Source organism: Podarcis raffonei, chromosome 2, assembly GCF_027172205.1.
Source record: "Podarcis raffonei isolate rPodRaf1 chromosome 2, rPodRaf1.pri, whole genome shotgun sequence".
In the NCBI taxonomy this organism is placed as follows: domain Eukaryota; kingdom Metazoa; phylum Chordata; class Lepidosauria; order Squamata; family Lacertidae; genus Podarcis; species Podarcis raffonei.
This window is the reverse complement of record NC_070603.1, coordinates 50,040,238-50,059,590: the sequence shown is the minus strand read 5'-3', so window position 1 is coordinate 50,059,590 and position 19,353 is coordinate 50,040,238. Positions and strand designations below refer to the sequence as shown.

Genomic DNA, 19,353 nt, shown 5'->3' with positions numbered 1-19,353 from the left:
GCCATCGGCAATGGCGGAATTCCTCTGACTCAGAGGAACCCGCTCCGTGAAAATCGGGTCTTGCCGCCGCGGCGAAGGCGGAGACCCCTTAAAAATCCCAGGCGGAGGAAGCCTGGGAACGTGGGATTCGGCTGACACCAGGAGCGCCTCCCCTACTCGCAGGGAAACCCCTTTTTCGGGGATCCGAAGCGACGTGGGGTGAGCAGCGCGGTGTCTTGAATCGACTGCTATTCTTACGGAGTGAAGCCGCACAGCCGTTGCCGGAGAGCACTGACTTTTTCCTGTGGACAATTGGACTCTAAACAAGTACCCGTGAGTAGAACGGAAAATTGGATTAAGAAACACTTTAATTTGGCATTGAAGTGGGAAGGTCTAAACAGGAAGTCCGCCTTCCGCTTTTTGTATATAGACTGAAGCAAAAATTGTGCAAGCCAAAGTCTGGAGAGTTGTATATAAAGACCTAAATTTCCTTCATTTTTAACCATCAAAACCCCTCTTGGAAGCAGGGGAAAAGAGGGGGAATTTTGATTGTTTAAGCCTGCGGAGAGAGGGTAAAGAAAGATAAATTTCCACCGTCTCAAACCTGGGAACGGGGTGTCAGAGACAGAAACCTTTGGGGAAGCCCATCAACTGTGAATGGAATGTTTTTTGACAGATAGTTAAAGAAGAGAAACAAATTGATTCCAAAGTTACCTTTTGCACTTAAAAGAAACAAAATTTGAAAAATGAAAGTAACTTTCTTTTGCTGGACTTGCCTTCAAAAGATGGATACAAATGGAAATTGTTCCCTCTAGAGGGAGCTTGTTAAATTGTTGCTGGAGTCGGTCTGAGGATTTCACAGCTGTGGAGATTAGGATCGTGAGACCAGACTCTGACCTTGAACAAAAATGGATATAGAAGAAGTTTTGGTGCTTGCTTTTTGCAAGACAAATGCTTTGCTGGAGCAGATGCATGAGAAGATGAATCTGATGACTGCTGCAGTTCAAAATTTTGGACAAACAGTGAATACTTATATAAAAACCACTCAGGACCCAACCCAGGAACCTGTTTTGACAGGGCAAGTGCAAATGCAGAAGACAATGGAGGAGGTTGCTGTTGAACCTCAAGCAACACAAATGGATAGAACCGAGGCCCTGCAGGAGCACAAGCCGCTGTTTTTGAATATTGAACCTGGAGTGGGCCGGGGGGGTCTGGAGTTGTGGGGGTCCTTAATTTTGGAGGGACTTTGAAACATGCATTTAAATATTTTCTGGACTACCCGGTTGACTGTGGGGAATGGGACTGTGGGGAATGGGCTGATCTGATGAGGGGAGAGGGAGATATTTTTGGGTTGGAGTTTCCCCGAGACCTACTCCTCAATGAGAAAGGAAAGAAATTAAGAAAGAGACCAACAAAAGACAAGGCAAAGTGCTGGTATAAACAAGAAGAAGAACTGCAGAAGGGACATGGAAAAGACTTAAGAGCCTCGGACATAAGACTACCAGGTTGATGGACTAGATGGAAAGGACAGTAAGGCCTGACATAACCCAAGACCAGGAAGAAGGGACGTTGGATGAAGATTGGAAGAAAGTTTTAAAAATTTATTTTGGGAATTAGGGTAAAATTTATTTTGGGAATTAGGAAAAATGGTGGAATGAAATTATTTGGCTTTAGTAGAAATGATATTAGGAGATATGTATAAATAAGTATTAAGTTCTAGGATTTAAGGTATTTTATCGTAAGATAAGGTTAAAATAAAAGATAAGGTTATCGTAAGATAAGGGACGCGGGTGGCGCTGTGGGTAAAAGCCTCAGCGCCTAGGGCTTGCCGATCAAAAGGTCGGCGGTTCGAATCTCTGCGGCGGGGTGCGTTCCTGTTGTTCGGTCCCAGCGCCTGCCAACCTAGCAGTTCGAAAGCACTCCCGGGTGCAAGTAGATAAATAGGGACCGCTTACTAGCGGGAAGGTAAACGGCGTTTCCGTGTGCGGCTCTGGCTCGCCAGAGCAGCGATGTCACGCTGGCTACGTGACCCGGAAGTGTCTGCGGACAGCGCTGGCCCCCGGCCTCTTGAGTGAGATGGGCGCACAACCCTAGAGTCTGTCAAGACTGGCCCGTACGGGCAGGGGTACCTTTACCTTTACCTTTTTAAGGTTAAAATAAATTAAGGTAAATTGAATGACAGAATATTTTGAAAGATGAAAAGGATTTGCTGAGTTAATTGATAGGTTAGACTGTTAAGATAAATTATCCAATAAAAACTGAGAAAGATGGAAAGAATTTGCTGAAACAAATAATTAAATTAGAATACAAAAAGGGAGGTGTGAGGAGGTCGATGAAACAAGTAAATGAAAGACAAAGAGATGGAATATTGGATGTGTGTTTTATTTTTTCTCTTTTTATTGTTATTGCTGTATTTTTCTTTCTATTTTTACTTTTTTTCTTTTTTCTATTTTTTAAAATATATTGTAATGTATATGTTGTTAACTTTTTTGCTGTTTGTTTTTTGTTTCTCTTTTTTTGTAATCTCTACATTCTCAATAAATATCATTTAAAAAAACAAAAAAAAAATATGATCGGGGAGCACGAACAATATAATGGCTTTAAAAGCTAATATACAGTGACGTCTGAGAAGCAATCCCTCAAAGAGAAATATAATGTGACATGGTTGTTGCACTTTGCATGGTAGTATCACTCCTCTTTTGTGGGTTATTTATGCAGAAGGTCCCAGGTTAAATCCCTGGTAACTACAGGTGGGGCTGGGAATGTCCTTTCTGAAACCCTAGAGAACCCCTCTTAGTTAGTGTAGAAAATTGTGAGCTAGATTGACTGATGGTCTGATGGTGTAAATCATTTTCCTATGTTTCTATTTCTCTGGAGCACAAATCACCATTCTCAATGCTTGCTGTGTGGAAGAATCAGAGGTGTGACCACCTGTCAAATAATTAAGACTGATGGGTGTTTCCCACCCATAAATGGTATCCCCTTGAGACACACATGCCACTATAATGTCAAGGAGGAAAAGCATTATAGTGGAAGCTGCAAGAGATTTTTTGGTGGTGGTTTGAGAATTGTGTTCCATCAGTTCTTACCCAGAAGAATTGTGACTGTAGTCTTAAAAATAAAATTGCTCAGGAAGAACATTTTTAAAAAGTAATTTTAGTGTCCTAACTCATTTCTGCTTTGAATTTCAGGTGAAGGATATCCAGTGCTGAAATGATGAGTGTTTCTTGTCCTGGTGTTATAGAAGGGATTGCTCAGTGTTTGGCAACCATGTTTAGAGCAAGATCCCTGTGCCACTAAGTGTGCTTTTGGGCACTAAACACACTGCCTGGATACTGTATGCCCTTTTTGCAAGTCTAGATTTATGATCCATTAACTTGGAGCCTCAGGTGAGTTAGCAGTTAGTTACAATATCTGAATAGAACCTGTTTGAAACTAGGTTCTCTGGAGTGGAAAATTTTACATTTTACATTATGGAGATGGGCGCAGCAGGGGTATAATTGAAGGAATGCCTTTGTGGCATGGATGGAAGCCTACTTGAATGACAAGGGACAGGTTAGCTTTTACAATTGCTGCGGCTGAGGGATTCTGTGAATTTCCAATCTCCTTCCACAAGCCTCAAGTATAGGCCTGGGTATCATATGATTAATGCTAAGCTGTGATTTTGCATATGCATATCGTTGTACATGCACATGAGGACTAGGAACTTCCTCCCAGTACAAACACATCACATCAGAAGTAGAAACTGTCAGTTGGAACCAGTGGTATTCAATGAAATTTTTCGTAGGGGAACAGTTAGCGCCAGAGGTTAGTGATTGCGAGGGCAATGGGGGAGGGGAACGTCACACACATTAGAATCATGCCTCTCTCCCTAAGCCGGTCAGCAGCTTCCTGGGCTTTGGGAAGGAGGCACCAGGCTTTAAAACTTACTGGGAACATTTAGGGAACTAGCCTAGTTGCCCATGTCTACTGACCATGCACCACTGGTTGGAACAATTCATGGAATCATAGATTTGTAGAGTTGGAAGGAGACCCCAAGGGTCATCTAGTTCAATCCCCTGCAATGCAGGAATAATAGCTAAAGAATCATTGACAGATGACCGTCCAACCTCTATTGAAAAATAGAGTTCACTGAAGGAGAGGCTAAAACCTTCAAATAAGGTAGTCTGTTCTACTGTCAAACAGTTCTGTCAGAAATTTCTTCCCAATGTTTGGTCGGAATCTCCTTTCTTGTAATTTGAATCCATTGGTTCTGGTCCTACCCTATGGAGTAGCAAGAGCAACCTTGCTCCATCTTCCATGTGACAACCCTTTGGATACAGTATTTGAAGGTGGCTATCAAATCACCTCTCTGTCTTCTGTTCTCCAGGTTAAACATACAAAGGGCCTTCAACCATTACTTATAAGGCTTGGTTTCCAGGCCCTTTATCATCTTGGTTACCCTCATTTGCACACATTCCAGCTTTTCAATATCCTTCTTAAATTATGGTGCACAGGACACAGGACTCTAGATGGGGTCTGACAAAAGCAGAATAGAGTGGCACTATAACTTATTTTGGTAAAGTGAAAGCAGCTCTCCCTGCTCAGTTTTCTAGACTTAGATGATCTTAGAATTTAAAGAAATAATTATAGGGTAATTCAGTCCATCCCCTGCATGAAGCAATGCCACCTTTTTGTGCATGTATGTGCATGGGAGAAGGGTCCAATGGGGAAAAGAGAGGTATCATATTATAGAGTAAGGTAATACAACGGTATGTAGTGCATGCCGAAGGGGAAGATGTTACTTTAAGAGATGTGATAATGCACTTACAGTGCCTAGGCAAGCCTACTCAGAAGTAGGATCCATCAAGCTGAATGGGACTTACTCCTAGGTATGTGCGTACAGGATTGCAGCTTTTTGTCAATGGGACGTACTTCTGAGTAGACATGCAAAGAACTGTGCTGTTAGTTTTTAAATATAGATACTTAGTCCCATTTCATTTAAGGAAAACCCAAAACCTATACATTGAATGTGGTGGGATATAATCCAAGTAAACATTAATAAGTCTGGTCCGCCTATCACTTGCTTTTAGTTTGTTAGATTAATTCTTTAATTACAAATGACAACCTGAAGATTATGCAAAATGAAAAAATAGCATCCATGTTCTCAGAGAGTGTAAATTTGAATGATGAGATGAGAGGCACACAGGAGGGATGATAATATAACAAAAATGACAACTAGGGTACAAATACAGCAATAGACCTAAGAATTGACCAGAAGGAAAGAAAAAATAGGATTATACAAGAGCAGCTTTGAAATAATATAAGGGTAGAACATCTCACCAGAACAACTTGTGAGATTTAGCAATCCATGTTATTCTTTGATAACAATAGTTCATGTTTGGCATGTGGCAAGTATTCAACTGCAAAGACATGTCGTATCCTACAGCTAGTATGGCAAAGCTTGCAAAGTTTATGTAAGTAATGTTTCTTAAGCAAATGTGTCATTAGATTATAAACTACATCTTATACAACAAAAAATAATATTTAGAATTTATTGGACTCTATCAATTTGTACAGACAACATGTTGCTGAGGATATAAAGAAAATGCTTATTTGAAACATATGCTTATGCAATGTCCAACGCTTATTAATTTTGGGACAAAATTATTAGTATGTAGAAATATGACAACTCTTGCAACATATTAACGGATTGCTTTTAGATGCAGATTGTGTATGGATCTCTACTGTTCACAACAATAACAATGCTCTGAACCAGAGATCCATGTGTATTCCAGCAGATTTGTTGTTCACACTAATCTGCTTCGTTTGTTTAAATTAGCTGGAAAACTATTGCTGCTGAGGGAGCCTCCTATGTACACACTGGAATAATTGGCATCTGAAACAGATCACTGGAGTGGGGCAAATGATTAAGGAGTTCTACATTGATTGCGCAGCATAAATATTGTTTACAAACACCCATTAATAATTAATTAATGGCAGCCTAATTAAAACACCACATTTTTAAATTCTGTAATCATTTTAGTTAATTAAGAGTGGCTTTTGTCCCTCCCAATGTGAATATTGCCTGCTGTCATTTACCAAAATTCTCCTACTTAGCAGAGCCATCTTCCAAGTACTCAGAATAGAATTATGCTTCTCACTGGAAAGCACCTTAGGAGCTGAGCTGAGAATGTATTATTTATGCCTTCTGAGGTTACGTCACAGAGTCAAACTGTGTTGCAAGCAGGAATGAGGCAAATGAAGAGCAGTAGAGAATCAGCAATGAAAACTGAAGCAGCACTTTCAAGTAATTTGTTTAATAACGTGTCCCGGGGAGAAAGACAAGGGCAGAGGAAAAGCATGAGTGGTATCAGAACTGCATGTTCAGGTCACAATAGTTGATTTATAGGAAGGCAGCTGTGATTCTGAGACAGAAAGAAGAACTCACTGATTCAGCACGAAAACTGTACAATTGGGTTCTCATTGCTTTCAGTGATCAGAGTGAACAAGATAAGTGCCATGAGTAGCAGTGATGGTAATATGAATTAAGGGCTGCTCTGTCTGACGTATATAATGGTTTTCTAATAGTAAAAAAACTGAACAGAGAGATGCTTCAGGAAGGAACAAGAAAGTATTTCAACAATTAATTTTTTAAAATTTTGGGTTTTTTAAAATACTTTTTCCTCTGGCCAAAACTTCTACTATAAGTGAAGAACTGTGATGAGTGGATACTACCTGCTGTGCCTAACTTGTTACTCTCTTGCTGGGATTGTAATTAACTGGCTAAGAAACTGGCTAAGAAAAAATTATTCAAGGGGGCATTAGGAAACCTCAGTTGTCATTCTGATTTGGTAGCTTGACTTTTATGTCATGCAAGGAAAGTAAGTTCATTAGGAACATAGGATGCTGCCTTATATGGAGGCAGGTAATTAGTCAATGTGGCTCAGTATTGTCATCAATACATTGACTGCTAGCAGCTCTCTTGAATTTCAGACTACACCCAGGCCAACAATGCCTAGTCCATATCTATACATCAGAAAGAATATCTGCACAGTACTTCAAATAGAATTCTCATTATACCAGAAAAATGCAGTGCATACAATATCCCTAAGTATGTGCTGTGCTTAAGAACCCAGTCACGGCTTTTGCTTCAAATAGTTTTTCCTTTCTTTCTATGACTGGACCACCAGCTGAAAAACAGTCTCCTAAAGGTTGCCAATTACATCCAGGAATTTTCCAAAATGTACTGATTTTAGAAGTCCTGAGCAGCAGTAACTTCCAGATACTTCAGAATGCAATGGCTTGTGAGAATTGTCCTGCAGCAATAACCTGGCTAACAGAACAGTCTTTGCATGTCTACTCAGATATATATAAACAAGAAATCTGGTTTCTTAAACTAAAAAAGTGCAGGCAGCCTGTGGGTGAAGAAAAAAACCAGTGTGCTTCCTACAGTGCACATGGATCTCTAGTTTGGTGGTTTTATTTTTTGAACAGTAGATGCTCTTTGTTTGCATTAAACAATCAAGCCACTGACACTTGATCAAATGGTAAGCAAATGTCAACAAAAAATCTTTGAAATATTGGGTTTTTCTGAAATAGTATTGCTTTGGGACATAACTTTATCTTCAAGGAGAGAACTGAAATGAATCACCCTGTCTGAGAAAATACTGCTTTGCTGCTTACTATATTCAAGGGGCATCAAGACACTCAATTATTGATCTACAGTTCTTTATAGCTTTCTTTAAAATGCTTTACTGCTACCAGCAGCATATCTTTATAAGTTTTTATATACAGAAACTTATATCACAATCCCATGCATGTTTACTTGGAAGTAAGTCCCATTGTGGCCAATGTAACTTTCTCCCTAGTAAGCTCAAGTGGGACTGCAGCCTTAATATAGCATATAACCAATGGCAACATATATGCAAAACAACCAGTGCATGCATGAATCTATCCATACCAAACTACAGGGCAAAGCAAGGCTGGGTATGTGACTGAAGCCTCTGTTGCTGCCTGTACCAGTTTCTGGAAGAAGCAACATTGCTGCCTTCTTTTGGAAATCAATAGAGACAATGGGAGGCTTGGTTATAAATCTTATTCATTAAGACAATGATGTGTGAACCAGACTAATGTCCCTCTCTTACACATTATTATTGATGTTTCCAAAGTGGCCATGTTTTATAGTAGTAAGAATAGTATGCCAACTGCAGAGAAGAAACTTCTTCCCTTGAGAGTTTGCCATTAAGGTTTAATATTTGCACTATGCTTTCTTTGAAGTACCTATCATCTGCTCACATCACATAACATCGCCGCACAAAATCATTTGGGCTTTTTTCCCTCTTTAATGTCAAGGTCTTGCTAACATCACACTACCCTCCTCATTATCAGAACTTAAAGTACATTAGACTGCTGCTCATAAACACTTGGCAATAGGAAACAGAAGTCAATTTGCTAACAGTTTGCTTTGTGGAAATGCTTTTCCATGAAGGTGAAAGTCATATGTAGACAAATGATGTCATTTAAACACCCTTGAACATAGTACTTCAAAAGCAGCTTGTAAATGCAATCAGATTTTTATTTTTTTTATCCAACGAGGGATGTTAACTGGAAATGGAAACTACACAACACAGTTAATGCATTTTTCTTTGGAAAACAAACCCCTCAATGCCCTGAAGATTCCACAATTCAAAGTCTTGTAGCAATAACTTGGCTAACAGCATAGGCCTAATCATGTCTACTCCAAAGTACGTCTCACTGTTTTCAATGGAGCTTACTCCCAGGTAAGCATGCACAGAACTGCAGCCTAGGCATGCTTCCAATATATTGTTAAACATTCCTCCTTTCCCTGACACAATGAGAAATCCAAGGGCAACACTACTGCCTTTTATTTGCTTTGATGACTGAGGCTTAGGGAGTCTTTATAATATACATTTTACTTAAATATATACAGGTAGTTCTGCTAACTCTGCACCAAATTCCCAAAGAAGCCCCCTCCCAGCCCCTCTCCAGTTTCAGCTAAATCCAACCCAAAACCCCTCTGAGCTCCTAATTCAAAATACAAGTTGTTGTTTTTACATACTTCTGCAAAAATCTCAGACCCCAGCTTCTACAGGTAGAGTGGACTGCACCACAAAATTCTATACAGGTAGAAAACTAGAACAGAGGCAAGTGGCTCATGACAGATCCTCCCCTGAATAACAGACATTCTCATGTTTAAAAGAAGACCTGATATACTACTGCTTCAGTTACTAAAATATAAAGGCCACTGGCAGAAGACACAGCAGTTTCAGTCAGAAAGCAAAGCCATTACTGCCTAATGATGCGTTTAAGCCTTGAGTGAGGCCACTGCAATTATGATACAAACTGGATGCAAATAAAAACAAGCAGTCACTGGTCTGTTGGTCTCTCTCCCTCCCTCCCTCCCTCCCTCTCTCTCTCTCTCTCTCTCTCTCTGTGTGTGTGTGTGTGTGTGTGTGTGTGTGGACTCAGCTATACAGCTGCAAATAAATTTTTTTGAATGTGTTGTAAAGTGCAATATACAATTGTGACACTAGATGGTAACTGTGAGCTGCAGCAAATTCTATGCTTTTTACAAAACCATTTTTAAAAAAAGCATTTTCACAATGTTTTTATCATGTGTATAGATTCCACCGGTGTGTTGTGTCACATATGAAAATAAAAAGCTAGAATTTTAATGGTTTAGTTGTTGGCATGAAAGCTGCTTGCAACTGCAGGTAGGTGACACTCCCACCAAAATGCAGGCTGCCCCTTTAATATTTTTTAACACTGAAATGAAGTGATCCTTTCCGCATCTTAAAAATATAGGGAAGGCTGAATGTTGATGATGTTTTATTTAATACATTTATACATCGCTCAGTATTTAAGATAGCCTCTTCATAGCTGTCAACTTTTCTCTTTTCTTGCAAGGAATCCTATTCGTAATAAGGGAATTTCCCTTTAAAAAAGGGATACGTTGACAGCTATGAGCCTCTTAGCGGCTTACAAAATAACTCGTGTGTGTGTGTAAATAAAACAAACAATGAAACTGAGAAACTACAGTGTAATGCAATGCAATATTACGTAAAACTATAATACAATGCAATCAAACAACAACCACTCCCCCAAATGATTGTACTCCAGATCTCTTTAATAAAGTGGCAGCTCTAAATCTACAGCACAATCACATCCTTCCCCCTCTCATGTTAAGCACTTTGCCAATGTAAGAGGGATGTGGGCCACCTCCTTTAAAGCACCATCCAGATGCCTTCAGGCATTGCATTTCGTGTACCGACCATCTGAGCCATGTTAACACAAGCATCTTTTCAAGTGACATGGTCTTCCATGAATAATTCCATACAATTGGACGTTATAGTGGAGAGTAGGGGCTGTTTAAGTTTGACTTTTCTGCTCTATATAACTAAGAGAGTGGCAAACAAAATCAAACTTTAAAAAAAATTCAAGGTAATTAATTATTCATTAAACAATCTGCAGACAACTAAAAGGTGCATTTATGTTAATGCTATTAAAAATGTATAGTTGGTAATGAATGGAGAGTGCCCAGACACCTTCTCTTGGAGTTTAGATGTTCGTTTGTTATTAGCACCAGCTAACGGATAATGCTAATGGGTAATAGAATTTTTTGTTTTTAAAGGGGAAATCCTTTGGTAACCAGGTATGAAAAAGGTGAGGAACACAATCCTCCTGGCATTTTATCACTGAAGAATGCAAGATGGGGGTGGTATGTTAGAATGCTTCCACATGATTTTTATTTGGCTTTAAAAATATACAAACCACAGTACCCTGCATGTAAAAATAACATCAGAAAGAATGCTAGGCTAGAACCAGACACATGCTAGATTTCTAAGGGCAGGAAATGTGTTTACAACTGAGAATACTGAAACATGCAGTACCCCCTCCCCCTCATCGATTCTGAAGCACCACAGTCTCATTGGATTGTACCACATGCTTTTTCTGAGCACGTAGTTCTGCACTAACACATTCTATTTTTAAATGAACCCAACTCATTTTCTGTACTGCTGTTTTAATATTCCAATCATACCTACATTTGTTAAATTAAAGTACAGTCAAAACAAATCAATTATATACTGTACATACCAGACATGTTCTTTAAGTTTGAGGCTTGTTATCTCTACACACACACACACACACACACACACACACACACACACACACATTTTTATCAATTGGGAAATCATACTTTCTTGCCAAGTCTACCCAAATTGTTCTACTTTTATAAGACCTCTATCCAACTTCCCCATCAACCATAGCTTCTTCTTTTCTCTACTCAACTTCAGCTGGGCTTTAATGGGAGCTGCTTCTGCCATTTCTAATCTTCATGCGAACACATAAGGAGATGTGGTTTATGTGGCTTGGTGGGAAAGATGTGGGATGCAGAGTTGAGTTAAAATTCTCACTCAGACATTGACTTATTGTATTAAATTGGGGAAGTCACTGGCCCTCTTCAGGAATACTCTAAACGAGTTCAGCATACAGGCTTGCAGAGGTTCTTCATGTGTTTTAGAACCATGGAAAGTCTAGGTTTTAAAATGCGTGGGAGCTTCCACATGAACAGGAGCCCCAACTCCAGACAGCATTACATATGACAGGGATTGAAAACACACTTGTCCCCATGGCCCACCTGCCTCATGTGTTCACAGAGCTTGGTTAGAGAATGTTTAAAGAGGGTTGCTGGTTCTCAGCTTCAGTTACCCCATTGTAAACTGAATTATAAAACTGAACCAAATCATTGTTCACGACAGTAAAGTCTGGCATCATATATTGTAATGTCACAAAAAATATTCAGAGAATGACACTAACCCTTTTAAAAAAACCAAAATCATGTTTTTATATACACACACACACTTAATTTTTAAAGACAATGATACAAAAAAAGAAAAAAATCCCTCACAGCAGATGCTTTGAAAGTGCAGTATGAAGGAAGGAAATCCTTCTGGTCACTTGGTTCTTGTTGCCTCTATTAACTTTGTCAGAATATGAACTGAATTACACCCATTTAAACTTTACTGGAAGATTATTGGAACATCTTGCTGTTTGCTTCTAATATCTTGAACTGCTATTTTCATATTCTAAAGGATCTGCCTCAGCAGAAAAGCAGTCATTTTCTGAGTCTTTGGCAAAAGACAATATGCTGCGTCCTAAATTCAGCACAATAATGTGCAACCTAGGTCAGCCTCTCCTCTGTAGATCAAGATAGAAGATATCTGCAGTTCCCATTTCACTCTTCCGAGTCTGGAAGGTAAAAGTCCTAAATTTGCAGTTGATTCATAATTTGTCATGTTAACCAATTAAATGCAAATACACTTGAATACTATCAAAACTCCAGTATAAATACTTTTCTAAGATGTAGAAAGACGTGTGAAATGGCTTGCACAGGTTCTTTAATCACTTTTGATCAGAAGAAATGTCCATATTTTATACCTTCTATTCAATGTTAAGTGAAGTAGCACAACATAACTAAAATAGCTTTAAAAATAAGCAAGTGGGTCCATAGTTCCAACCCCATAATTAAACTTTACCCACACCAATTAATCAATTAAAATGTCAATTTGATTAACATATCATACCTATTAAAATGAAAAGTTTGCAACCCAAAAGAAATTCATGTGTAACTACGAAGCTGTGCCGTGATGTGCTAAAGGCCAGTATCTTCCTTCATTTTGACTATCTGGCTGAAAGAGCATCCATCTTCCCAAAGTGCTCTTGCATGTATGTGTTTTCTGCTTCACTGAGCAAATAAAATACTTGCTGATGTTAGTTCAGTTGTAGAACCTCTCAGCATGCAACATCATCGCCCCATAATATTTATGGAGAAAAGGTGTCAGCCATGCATGACACTTTTCCAAAGTTATAGATATTTTTTTCAATCTCATTAATGCCTTTGTATCACTCTGCAAGACTTTTAAATATTGAGAGAGTTAAGCTTCAGTAAGGACAGTAACCTTGTGTTTGAGGTTGCATTCTCAGAGTCAACCTGAAATAAGAGATTCCAAAGTGACTTCAAAGCCTTTTCTTCTTTCATGGGCAGTACTGCAGAAATGCTGAGCAGAACTCACTCTTTTATAGAATTTAACAACAGGGAATGCCATTGATGCAGCTATACAGCACAGAATCTAATCCAGTGCACACTGTGCCCATGCTGCATGTTTCATAAGTCTTTAGGTTACTGCCTTGCCAGAAAATGGCTTGCATTGGCACAGATGCAGCAGCAGCATATGCTGAGTGAGGCAAGCATGGCAAGACCTCCAGCTATGCTGTGAGTCAAGTTCATTGCTAATGTAACAGCTTACCTCTCTGTGTCAGGCAGCTGGTAATAATACACTACTAAATAATTTTGTAGACCACATTTCACCAATACAGAAAAATAAAGCAATCATAAAACAATTAAAAATGATTCAAATGAAGTCAAGAACAAAAAGCAGAAAAATTAACACCACAAACCAACAGCAACAATGTAAGCTAGCAGCTGAAAATGGGTTGAAAGAAAAGTGCTACTTGTATGCACAGGCAGAGTAAGCCCCTTGCCAAGAAGCCTGTGGCAGGGGGATGCAGAAGTAGAATAATCATAGTACAATGTTCCTGGATCAAAACAGGCCACAACTTTTATTTATTACAAATGTAAGTAGGCTTTGGCTTAGGTACTGGGTATCCTGAATGAGCCAGCCTGCTTGCTGGATGATGACCATTGGGGGTAGATTGTGAGATAGGGTTGCCCTATGACATACATCAAATAGAAGCAACCCATCAGGACCGCCACCTTGGGGAGTGCTATGGCCCTTAACCCCCATCTGGGTGTAAGGACAGAAGCACCTCTTCGAGGAGCCTTTTAATGAGATACCCCATTTCCTTGGAGGGGGAAGGCAGATGCTTAAACCACACTCCCTCCACCACTGATGAAGGATCCAACCCAATGCCTTATCTGCCCAAAGCTGGACAATTGCTGAGATTGGGGGGGGGGCTCAGACAGGCCCAATTTGTCTGGAGGAGAAATTCCTCCCTGGTCCCATTAAACGTTAAACCATGCTAACAAGGTGGGAGAGAGACTAACTGGCAACAGAACATGGAGGTGGGCCTGAGTATATCCCCAGGGAGGAACAGAGTCCCAGTCAGTTCTGCCCCCTGAAGCACCGCCTCTGGGCCTGCTTGTGATTGATCAGTGGGTGGGAAATTCAAATCCCAGTTGCTGGTGGGAGAATACATGGCATTCCCTGCCAGCTGTTGAGATAGCTGCTGGCGATGGGGGGGGGGGGGGTTGTGTGGAGCCACAACTGCTGCTTCATATTGCATGCTGAGTGGAACATGCCCACAGCACACTAGAACAGCAGGTGCTAAATTCACAGCCTATGGAAACACAAGTTCTGTGGCAGCGACTGAGAAGGGTTTGCTTCTTATGAAGACAAATCTAATCACACACTCTAGGGAGGTTCATTTGGGGTACTCACTACAATTCCTGGATAGTTTTAGGGGGAAATAGATCAAAGTCAGTACATAAAGAAAGGTTGGAAAATCCAATGGGTACAGAACTGCAGTCATATTGCTTTAGTCCTTAAACAGCTACACTGGTTACTAGAATATTCTGAGGTCTGTTTAAGGACCAAAGCAATATGACTGGAGTTCTGTACCTATTGCATTTTCCAACCTTTCTTCATGGGCAGCTCGACAGAGCACATTGCAGTAGTCGAATCTCAAGATTATTAAAGCATGGGTGACAATGGTCATGACTCTGTCTTCCAGCAGAGGGTGCTGTTATAATACTGTCAAATAATGGTTAAAAGCACCCTGAGGTTATTTAATTATTCAGGAAAAGGTCTGTATACAGAAGTACTCTCTTCTAAAAAGGCACTTTCCCCTTCCAAGCAGTCCACTAAGTCCCTCATCACTATCACATCCACTTTGTCTGGAGTGGACTGATCTTAAGTTTATTTGTCTAGCTCAGGGGTGGTGAAGCCATAGCTTACCCCACCAAACCACTATAGATTGTCCAACAGCCCTGTGACTTCTTAATTTTGACCTTAGCTCAACCCACCACTGCACTGGGACTATCTGAATTCAGAGTTTACTTCCAAAGTCTTTCTCACAAATTAGTATAGCTGCAAGGCAGCGGAGGTTAAAGGTAAGTTTTACTTCTCCTAGATGGGCTACCTCCCTAGCTTAACGAGCCCCAGCTGCCCCTCATTTCCCAGTACAGCACATGCAGAAACCACTTTATTGACTGTTCAACTCACTGCTCAATCTGCCAGAGCCTGTCTTCACATGCAGGGGGTGAACAAGTCCCTAACTCATTGAGGGGTTAGGACCCATTGGCTACCCTCATCTGGCTTAGCCAGACAGTCAAAGCTGTTTCCCAGGAAGTGGCTGCTGTCAGATGCTGACAGCTTCTAGGAGCTGCATGTGAGAACTGAGTGCTGAATGCCATTGTGCTTTGGTCATCTTTGAGACATCTTTGGGAAAAGAAACTACTAAGGAGTAAATCCTACACACATCCAGACTGTAGTCCCTAAGACTACATGCAGCTTACATTGTCGCTGCTCCTGCCAAATGTATTGCTCTGCTTTCCTTTGGACCACATCAGTAAGTCCAAGTTGGGGTCTTGTTGTAGGAGCAGCCCAAAACCTCCATACACACTGCCCAGGCTTGAGACCCAAGGAGGTCACTTCATTTTGACTTCATCCCTGGAGGCACATTCCATTCTCTCAAGAGAAGTGGATGGCAACAACTTGGCTAGAGTACTGCATTGCAAAATTGGCAGAAGTGCAAATTTCAAAGGCTGGCTGTGTTTTGGTTCATGTATTGTTTCAGAAAGCATAAATTTAGCAAGTTTGACTTTAAATGTAAACTGAATTGAATTTCTCCACCATCCCAACTTTCCAGAAAGTGTGGTTAGGATTGCCAGCCTAGTGTGCTAAATGCTATGGCTAATAGCATTGTTCACTGGCTTGACCAGCAAAGGATTTCCCACTGAAATTATGGTCTGAGGCACAACCTATATGTAACAGTAGATGTCTTCAAAGGTGGGTTATTCTGTCCTCAATCACAAGCAGGGACGGAGCTACCTGCCCTGGCACCCAGAGCAGCGCAGGGGTGGGGCTAGCTACCCGCGGGGACGGGGCTAGCCGCCCACATGGCAAGCATCCCTAGTCGCCTGCTGCCCGTATGGCGAGCATGGGGGGCGCTGCTAGCCACCCGAGCAGCCCTAGTGGCCCGCCGCCTATGCAGCAAGTGTGGGGAGGGTGCCGCAACAATGTCACCCGCCCTCACTGATGACACCCGGTGCACACCGCACTCCCCGCACCTGCCTTCCTCCACCAGTGATCATAAGGAATAAGGTGCTGTAATTGTATGCATTCTTACATAGAACTAAGCCCCAGTGTATGTCCCTAGCACATGTTTTTCAGACTGCAATGTTTGAAAAGCCAAAGGGATGCATAGGTTAGGGATACTATCCTCATACTCTAAGTTCACTCCGCACTTTGGCTCTAACACCTAGAATAAGGCCTTTTAACATCATACATATCTATCCTACTCCTAGTTCAAGTTATGAACAAATTCAGTATGTGAATGCAAATAATTGAACTTTGCTGCCTTCTTGTGGTAATACGGAGAATTTGCTGTCAATCCTTTCTTTATAGAACTGAATAAGCCTTACCTTCACCATTTCGGGGATAATGACCAAGGCTGAGGCCTGGTCTAAAGACAAAGCAGAACGAGATGATAGAATCTTGATTTGGTAGAGTGGGCTGTACCATTTCAGTCTGCATGGATGCACCTCACATTTCTAATGTTCCCCCATATTAATGTTTCCCCACATTAAAGCTCTCTACAGAAAATGAAAACAAAAAATATGACGGGGGGGAGATTTCTCTTTGCTGCGACTATGTTTCTAAGTGGAGCATTCAAAAATATAATCCCTGCTTGTAATGTGGGGGGTATTACCACCTCTACCAGCTCAGAACTTTGCCATCACATTCTTTTTAATGTGTATAGACCCAGACATCAGTGACCACTAGATTAGCTTCACATTGGACACGGGGGAAAGTTTCCTGGGTCATATCATTTCTTCCTTGTCACTGTAAAACCTTCTTTTGCAATGGTAGGATTGAGCCCCGTGGTTCCTTGTTTACGTATTTAGATTCAGAAAAAGGAAGTGGTGGAGTTGACTAACTAGCTGACGGGTTTTCTGAGAAAGAAAAGAAACCGTTTGGTTCACACCGGAAGCTGTTGCTCTGAGCAGTTTATTTGCAGCACAGTTTTGAAGAAAGCCAAAAACTTGGGAATTTACCAGTCTGGGTCACTGTGTGGGATGAGTCCTGTTCTTGGATCACTTGCAAGATAGGCATTAACAGGCTTGTAACTGGCTAGGCAAGAAGAAGAGAAATGGATTCACGAAACACTCCCTATCGCTCAGAAGTGGCCCGCTGGTCCCCAGATGAGTTAGCAAACTACTTCAAGAGGGTAAGTTTGATTTCAGTTTTGCTGCTCTAACTTTATGCTACAAAAATTATTTTTGTTACATGTATGAGATGATCACTTTATATGAATCCTTGGGAAGCCATTTCTGATAGACTTTATGCCTCCTTCTGAATGTGATGGAACTTGTTAGAAACTTCCTAATTCACTTTTCTGAAAGGAAAGGATCCTGTCTCAACCCATCCCTATCCTTTCTCGTCACTGAACTGGGATTCTAACTTCTGTTCTGTGAATAAAAACTGAGTTCCATTTATCGAATGGGTCTTCCTCCTCACACCCCTTGCAACCTCACACCCCTTGCAACCCAAAAGTCCACTTTTTGATGGTTGGAGGACCCTTCAAAACAGCATGACATGTGGCACAAGAACAGGAGGGGAGGAATCACAGAAAGCCAGGAGATTCCCCCTTGTGTGAGCAAAAGTGTCATCTGAACATGTAACCATACCTTTTGAGCCAGGCTATTGTCAGTCCCTAACTTGTCACATCTTCTCTGCCTTGTGTATCAAATATGGATTTGTAAGCTCCCTGACAAAGGACTGTGGCCCTTCAGAACTCTATATAGAACGTAGCATGTAGTTGGAGAGAAATGAATGTTGTTTAAACAATTAGGAACACTAGTGATTCATTGGGCACTCTGGTCCAATATATGAGCACATCAGTCGCAGGTTGTCCACCGATTCCAGTGGCAAGATACTAGCAACGAAACAACACAAAGGCCTGTCCTCCATCATTTGTCAAAGAAGGTTTCACCCTGATTTTACTTTAAGTGAGAGAGAAGCTTCACATCAGGGCATAAGGAGCCCAGAGGACGAGTGAGCTGCCTCCATGATGTTTGCAGCCTGGGGATGAGGCTAAAATGCTGGGGAACCTTTGCTGTGAAGGTGTATTTCCAAAGAACCTAGAAAATACATTTTTATTTCCACATATTTATTTATCTCATAAATCCTCATATTTATTTTCATACAACTTAGCTCCAAAGTTCAGAGAATTTCAAAACTCTGAATGTATCTGTAAATGGCTACAATCTCTGTTCCTTTCACTCCAGTTGGCTATGAAGTTCTGTGTGTTTCCATAGGCAAATTGCATATCTCTCAGCCTAGCTTACATCACAGGGTGCTGCTGCAACCATCAATAAACTCAAATGCATGCCATGGGGGAATGGGATAAAATATTACATTTACATAAGCAATCTAGGAACTTGTAACTTTCTTTGCAAAGTATAAGGTTTGTTTTCCTTTGAATACTTTCACAGTAGTTCACATTTTGGCAGTGTTCAAATTGCAGGGGAAGAAGTCTATGGCTTAGTTATTGCTTTAGAAAGCGGTAGAGAGGTTTTCTGATCCAGAGTTCTTCCTTGCCTTGCTTACTCAGGCTGCCAAATATCCAGCAGGGTCTATCTACCTACCTGCTTGGCACAGTCCCCCCACCCCCAATACATTTGTTTTGATCAGACACTCCCTCCAGTCAATCCACCCCACTGCTACCTTTCAGGCCCACATCTGCCTTGAAGTCTATGTATACTGCCTGGGAGAAGTTTCCAGAACACCCTTTTTAAATTTCCTTAAACTTAGGTGCTTTCCACAACAAGCACTGCTATTCTGCAATCAACTGAGAATGAAATTAAAACAATGATTCTATATGGCACTTAACACTGTGCTATAGTCACATTAGGACCCAGCAATACCCATTCCCAAGACTGAGGCTTACATGACCCAGGAGTTTTCCATAAGGAATCTTGCAGAATTCACTCCATGTATCAGATATTTGGCTCACACTCCATTAACATTGATGCTGGGCAAAACTTAGCATTTGTCCCACAATAAATAGTTTCCTTTCTCCAAGTTTTAGCCATTCATGAGCAACACCCCCTATGCTGCCAAGTACGAA

The 19,353-nt window shown here is 40.9% G+C and overlaps 2 protein-coding genes across 8 annotated transcripts in view; one reads left to right on the top strand and one right to left on the bottom strand.

Moving 5' to 3' along the window:
* KCNIP1 (potassium voltage-gated channel interacting protein 1) overlaps window positions 1–19,353 on the bottom strand; it is a 546,638-nt gene that overhangs the window by 488,518 nt on the left and 38,767 nt on the right. The gene's annotated exons all lie outside the window — the stretch shown is intronic.
* The window catches only part of LCP2 (lymphocyte cytosolic protein 2), a 36,075-nt gene continuing 33,906 nt past the window's right edge, over window positions 17,185–19,353 (top strand). Inside the window, exon 1 of the mRNA XM_053376541.1 lies at window positions 17,185–17,451. Within this exon, the coding sequence (XP_053232516.1) occupies window positions 17,374–17,451 (78 nt within the window). The 5' untranslated portion in view covers window positions 17,185–17,373. The remainder of the gene's footprint in view (window positions 17,452–19,353) is intronic.